Raw genomic sequence first — 6252 nt, 5'->3', positions numbered from 1 at the left:
TGAGGTGTGTGAGGTGTGTTGAGGTGTGTGAGGCGGTTGAGGTGTGTGAGGCGGTTGAGGTGTGTTGAGGTGTGTGAGGTGGTTCAGGTGCGTTAAGGTTCAGGTACCTCGACCTGCGTTGGTTGTGGCTGTTCATGTGGGCGGCGGCCTGTGTCTTCAGGTGGATCAGGTCCTCCAGCAGGTGTTCTCCTCTCACCGTCTCCTCTCTGAGCTTCGTCTCCTCTCGTCTCTGAAGCTCCAGCAGCTCGTCGTACTTCCTCTTCAACGCCCCGTTCTCCTCCTGAACCGTTTCCACCCGCTGCTGCAGCGCCCGACGAGCATCAAGCGCACCCTCCAGCCGGGACCCGTCCTCCACCAGTCTGATCACACAGAGCAGATCAATACGGATCAACGCTGATCGACACGGATTGACACGGATCAACACGGAGAGAAACTGAATAGAATAGGTTGGAATGTTGCAAATAGCTATATTCTATATAGATTCTATCGTCTATATTCCAACTAAAAATGGAAATATTTGGTAAAAAGAGAAAAGTTTGGAGACTTTAAGAAAACAAGAAGTTTGAATATTACGAGGAAAAAGATCATAAAAAAGATCTCAATCCTTGAAGAAAAATGTTGCTGATGTGGAGGAACATCTGACCAGATCCGACCAATGAGCTGAGAGGATCCACAGGTGACCTCACAGGTGGTCTAACAGGTCCAGGTGTGACTCACCTGGCATGTTGCTCCTCCAGAACACATTCTTTGATTTGAATCTGCTGCTGCAGCTCCAGCACCTGATAGGCCAGCTGAGAACAGACACCACAGAAGAAGAGTGAGTTCATGTTATTATCATCAGAGCTGTGCTTTAATGTTCCGGTTGGTCAGAGAGAGAACGCTGTTTTATACGCTGATACCAAGTCCAGTATCCAGAAACCTGGATCAGGTGTTCACAGACCAGAGTCCTGGTTCATATCAGTGAAACAAGAACACACATGGTGTGTGTGTATGTGAGAGTGAGAGACCTCTCCTGTAGTTTTCTTCAGATTGTTTTTCTGGTGAAGCAGAGAGGAAACAGAGCTTCTGTCAGAGGACAGACATCTGGAGGAACAAAACAAACACACCCTCCTTCATCATCATCATCTTCTTCATCTTCATCATTATCAGAGGTCAGGTGTCTCCAGGTGATCTACCTGACGGAGCAGCTCAGGATTCCTTTGGTCAAACTGGTTTTCTCCAGAAGACGAATGTCTGAAAACACAAGAGACCAGAATCAGTGGGTCCTGGTCTCTCCTGGATCAGGACCCTGTGTCTCTCCTGGATCAGGGCTCCCCTGTAGAACCCTACCTGGAGGTCTCCATGTAAACATCAGCTGCTGAAGGACAATAACAGAAACATTGGCGTGGTTTCTCTTCTGACTCCATTCACAATATGAGAGTTTAAGATCAAAGGTTTCACTAGAACATGATGAACTTGGTCTTCATCCTCGTGTTCATCGCCTCCAGCTAACAGTGTAGTGATGAAGATGAAGCACACTGATACTGAGTCACTGTGCAGAGGAAGTGGAACATGTGGTTCAGTGGTGTGACTACTTCCTGTCCCATGAACACAGCAGACAGTGATAGAGGAACAGAGGCATAAAGAGGCCTATAGCTATGTATACATAGAATAGTTGATTTATTTCTTTGAATAGAGTTTGGTTGAACTTCACAGGAGTCGTTTGTGACCTTTTGAGGAATCAACCAGACTCGAGTTCTGACCCGGGTTACCCGACACGAGCAGACACATCCGGGTTATATCCGGCTCGGTTTCTACACCCGGGACCTCCTCTCATTATTGTCTCAGAACAGATTTAAAAAATAAAAATAAAAGAGTACTGGACCATCGTACAGAAGCGGATCAGGTCCTGGAACCGGTGGTGCTGGTTCAGGTCTCGGTGCTTCAGCTGACCGACGATGTGTCTCCTCCAGGTCTCCGTCACAGCGGCCATGAGGCCCGCAGCATGCCGCAGACAGACGCTCCCAGAGCGGCCCGGAGCTACAGGCGGCTCCGTGGTGAGACTCCGGTTCTTCTCACCGCCGCCATGTTGGTCACTCCTTTTTAGGTTTTCTTCTCCTTCTTCTCTGGTATTTGTTTGTGTTGTTGTTGTTTTACCTTAGAGATTCGTCACTTTGGCTGGGGGGGGGGGGGGGGGGGGCTAAGGCTGCCAGCTGCCGGGTCTCTCAGCCAATCACAGCCCGCTTCCGGTTTTGACTCGAAGAAACAAAAAGAAAAGAAAGAATAGGACACGCCCCCTGATGTCTCACCTTTGTTTATATAGATAAATATATACAGTATATTTAAAAATATATAAAGATAAATATATACAGTATATTTAAAAAAATATATACAGTATATTTAAAAATATATTTAAAAATATATACAGTATATTTAAAAATATGTAAATATATATATATATACAGTATATTTAAAAAAAAAAATATATATATATATATATACACAGTATATTTAAAAAAAATATATATATATATATACAGTATATTTAAAAATATATACAGTATATTTAAAAATATGTAAATATATATATATATACAGTATATTAAAAAAAATATATATATATATATATACACAGTATATTTAAAAAATATATATATATATACAGTATATTTAAATATATATAAATGTATTTAAAATATACACATTTATATATGTGATATATTTAAAAATGATATATTTAAAATATATATTTAACTGCAGAACAGTTGTTGATCTGTTATTTTTAGTTTCTCATTTCAATAATTTATTTAGTTAAATATTTTCTTGTTTAAAACATAAAATTAAACAAACAAGTTTTTCCGTTTCTATGAGAAATATTCCTGTTATTAAAAACACTACATGTTTTTTTTTATGATGAAATTTTGCTTTAAAAAAAATGAAATATAAATACTCGTAGTTAGTCAAAACTACGGTGGTGTTTTAGGGTCAATGTAGGTAAATCAAATAATATTATTATGAGAGAAAACTCAAATCAGAAAGTTGATTTCTTCTGAATTCACGACTTCAACGTCTTCTCTAAAGCTGAAATAAAACAAATAAACTGAGACAAATTGAAGATTTATCAAGAAACATATAAAACAGTTTATGTACAAACAGTGATCGGGAGTTAAAACAAGTTAAAAACAAACATAAGGTGCTTTAAGAATACTGATAAAAAACAGCTGAGTCACTCAGCCGACCGGTAAAGTGACTTTTGGCCTCTCTGAGCCTCCATACAGGATCAGACCCGGTTCAGTATCAGACCCGGTTCAGCTTGTTCTGGGTCATCTGGACCAGCAGCTCAGAGTATTTCTCCAGCAGAGACGTCGTCCCGTCGTCCTCCAGCTGAGCAGAGGAGACTCCGCCCCCCCGCAGCAGCACCGCCTGCAGCTCAGAGTGAACGACACCAAACGCACCCTGAAGGACGGACGACATCTGGAGACACCGATCGGACCCGCCAACCTGGAGGACATTTATTATACATTTAAAAAAGGTAGAGAGAAAGAAATGAGGACAAAAAACCTCAATATATAAAACTAAGAATACTTAATACTGTTCATGAGTACTCAGCAGCTTTAATTTGACTTTTAATAATCTTATAAGTTATATAAATATAACTAGTTATTGCTATATATTTTAGTTTTTCTAAGTTATTGTTGTAAATATTCTGCTGTGACTCTAGAGAGAATTATTAAAGTTTATTTTACCAGCGTCTCAAAATATTTAAATTTTCTCTAAATGTTACTTAATATTTTCCTCAAATATTTAGTTTTTTCTTGAAATCACTTTTCAAAACATTACGACATCTTTCCCGCAACTTTTTTTCTTGAGTCTAAATTGACCCTTCTCTAAGGCCCGCCCCTTGAACACAGGCTGACCAATCACAGCGCAGCATCTTTAGTTCCTGGTTTAGTGGAACGTTGTGTAACAATAAGTGGAGCTAGCGTTAGCGTAGCAGAGAAAGTTAGCTCAGCATTAAGTAGCAGGTTAGCACGTCTATGCTAAGCTAGCTACTAAAGGTACTGATGAGTTTGTTCACTTTTCACTCTTTTTACATAAAATGAGATAATTCAGTGATGTCATTTAGTGAGTGTGGTCTCCACGATAACGTAGCTGACAGGGCAGCAGCGGAGGGGGGCGGGGCTTAGCCATGATTCAGACTGAAACGACACACAGGATGTTCACCTGTCGGTACAGGTGGACGGCTCGTCTCGCCGTCTGTCTCAGCTCGTTGGCGACCTGCTGACACTGCTGAAGACTGACCGACTCTTCATCATCTTCATCGTCATCTTCGTCACCACCTGGACCTGCAACAAGAGAAACAAACGATGATCCTGAACACATGTACAGGGTACATCCTCTGAGGAGCAGGAACCACCATCTAGAACGATGTTGAGATATCAGAGTCTATGAATGTTTTGACAGGAAGCTACCTGTCTGAGGGGGGCAGGGCTTCTCTGACAGAGGAGAGGAGGAGGAGGTGGGCGGGTCAGAGGACAACAAATCAGCTGCCAGAGACGGGTCTGATACAAAAAGACAGTCAGAAACTCATTTAATTAACATTATTAGACAATAGTTTAAATATTTAAAAATAATCATCATCATAATGTTCTTACCTGGATCAGTCCGGAATCTGGTCTCGGGTCCTCCTGAGCCCTCTTCTTCCTGCCTGGAGGCAGAGCAGCTGATGATGTCAGAGGTGATGATGTCACAGGCAGTGGGCGTGGCTGTGAGGGTGACGGAGGAGGCGGGTGTTAGGGTGAGGTTCTGATCCGTCGGCAGAGTCTCCTCAACGCTGCTGAACCTCCTGACTCCGCCCTGTGACATCACCTTGGTGGGCGTGGCCAACACCAGAGATGACAGAGTGACACTTGCGAGAGACACATTCAAATGAAGTTAGTTATTTATAAAAAATACAACTTATTCTACAAATATTTTGACCTCATTTTAAAACTATAGCAACTTTATCCTCTTTCCAGTGGGACCAGGATGTTACCTGCTGGTCTGGTCCTGATGGGGGTCAGGTTTGGTGCTGTGGAGGTCCAGACCAGCAGGCAGCAGGGGGGCAGGAGGCAGGAGGCCTGAGGAGGAAAGGTTCTCCTTCTTCTTCTCCTCGTCCTCCTCCTCCTCCTCCTCCTCCTCCTCCTCCTCCTCCTGGGCTGTGGTGGGGGGGTCCTGGCTCAGTTTGGCCCTGGAGCTGGCGGTGGTTCCCAGGTATCCGAGTCGAGGCGCCGCCTGCTGGACCGCTGACACCACGCAGCTGTTGTGGGCCACCAGAGTCCTGGAGGTGACATCTGATGAGGTTGAAGGAGAAGAAGGTCAGAGAGTGAAAACGGATTAAATGTAGAATATAGAAGGTAAAGGTGAACAGGTGGAGACCCTTTAGTTAACCCTAACCCACACTGAGGGTTAAGAGACGAGAAAACCGACAAAACACCCAGACACACACCCAGACACACACACACACACACACACCTCGCAGCGGTTCTCTGCATTGGACAACCACCACAGTGTGTCGGCGGCGGCGTGTTGGGCGGCGAAGGGGCTGATGGGAAATCATGCAGGAAGCTCTACGACGAATGATTGACTGGCTGCATCTCACTGTGATCACACACACACACACCTGTCTTCAACAACATGTGGCGTCCCTCAGGGCAGCGTCCTGAGCTTCTGTTCTTTCTATAAAACCTGATATAGACGCTTTCAACACGCACACTTCCCGTTTACAGTTTTAAATTACGGAAAACAAAAGTGATGACTCACCACCAATGTTTTCTTTTGACTCAGTTGAGACGACATCACTGCTCAACTCAGAGCTCACCTGAAAACAAACAAATCCTGCATGAAACTATTCACTAACTGTTAAGGTGAAAAATGCAAATGTGCAGGTGATCAGGTACATGCGTTTCAGCTGCATTTCGTGTCGCTCAGCTGCGTTTCAGCTGTGTTTAGTGTCGCCCAGGTGTATTTCAGGTGCGTTTAGTGTCGCCCAGGTGTGTTTCAGCTGTGTTTCGTGTCACTCAGGTGTGTTTCAGCTGTGTTTCGTGTCGCTCAGGTGTATTTCAGCTGCGTTTCAGCTGTGTTTAGTGTCGCCCAGCTGCGTTTCAGGTGCGTTTAGTGTCGCCCAGGTGTGTTTCAGGTGCGTTTAGTGTCGCCCAGGTGTGTTTCAGCTGTGTTTCGTGTCGCCCAGGTGTGTTTCAGCTGTGTTTCGTGTCGCTCAGGTGTGTTTCAGCT

At 43.8% G+C, this 6252-nt stretch overlaps 2 protein-coding genes across 3 annotated transcripts in view; both read right to left on the bottom strand.

The window, feature by feature from the left end:
• LOC116400828 (uncharacterized) overlaps window positions 1-2152 on the bottom strand; it is a 26783-nt gene extending 24631 nt beyond the window's left edge. Inside the window, exons 1-5 of the mRNA XM_031878906.1 lie at window positions 1873-2152; window positions 1176-1233; window positions 1008-1083; window positions 718-791; window positions 35-359 (exon numbers count right to left, since the gene is read on the bottom strand). Coding sequence (XP_031734766.1) covers window positions 35-359; window positions 718-791; window positions 1008-1083; window positions 1176-1233; window positions 1873-1972 — 633 coding nt within the window. The 5' untranslated portion in view covers window positions 1973-2152. The remainder of the gene's footprint in view (window positions 1-34; window positions 360-717; window positions 792-1007; window positions 1084-1175; window positions 1234-1872) is intronic.
• A 928-nt stretch (window positions 2153-3080) lies between these two features.
• Window positions 3081-6252, bottom strand: part of LOC116400837 (WD repeat-containing protein 62-like) — a 6970-nt gene continuing 3798 nt past the window's right edge. The window contains exons 12-18 of one of the 2 annotated variants that reach the window (XM_031878915.1): window positions 5782-5839; window positions 5494-5619; window positions 5015-5312; window positions 4635-4888; window positions 4452-4541; window positions 4204-4325; window positions 3081-3480 (exon numbers count right to left, since the gene is read on the bottom strand). In XM_031878915.1, the coding sequence (XP_031734775.1) occupies window positions 3277-3480; window positions 4204-4325; window positions 4452-4541; window positions 4635-4888; window positions 5015-5312; window positions 5494-5619; window positions 5782-5839 (1152 nt within the window). In that variant the 3' untranslated portion in view covers window positions 3081-3276. The remainder of the gene's footprint in view (window positions 3481-4203; window positions 4326-4451; window positions 4542-4634; window positions 4889-5014; window positions 5313-5493; window positions 5620-5781; window positions 5840-6252) is intronic. The other variant, XM_031878916.1, reaches the window with a different exon arrangement.

The sequence above is a fragment of the Anarrhichthys ocellatus genome, unplaced genomic scaffold (assembly GCF_004355925.1).
Source record: "Anarrhichthys ocellatus isolate YVR2014 unplaced genomic scaffold, GSC_Weel_1.0 scaffold209, whole genome shotgun sequence".
Taxonomy (NCBI): Eukaryota; Metazoa; Chordata; class Actinopteri; order Perciformes; family Anarhichadidae; genus Anarrhichthys; species Anarrhichthys ocellatus.
This window is presented reverse-complemented; position numbering and strand designations above follow the sequence as displayed.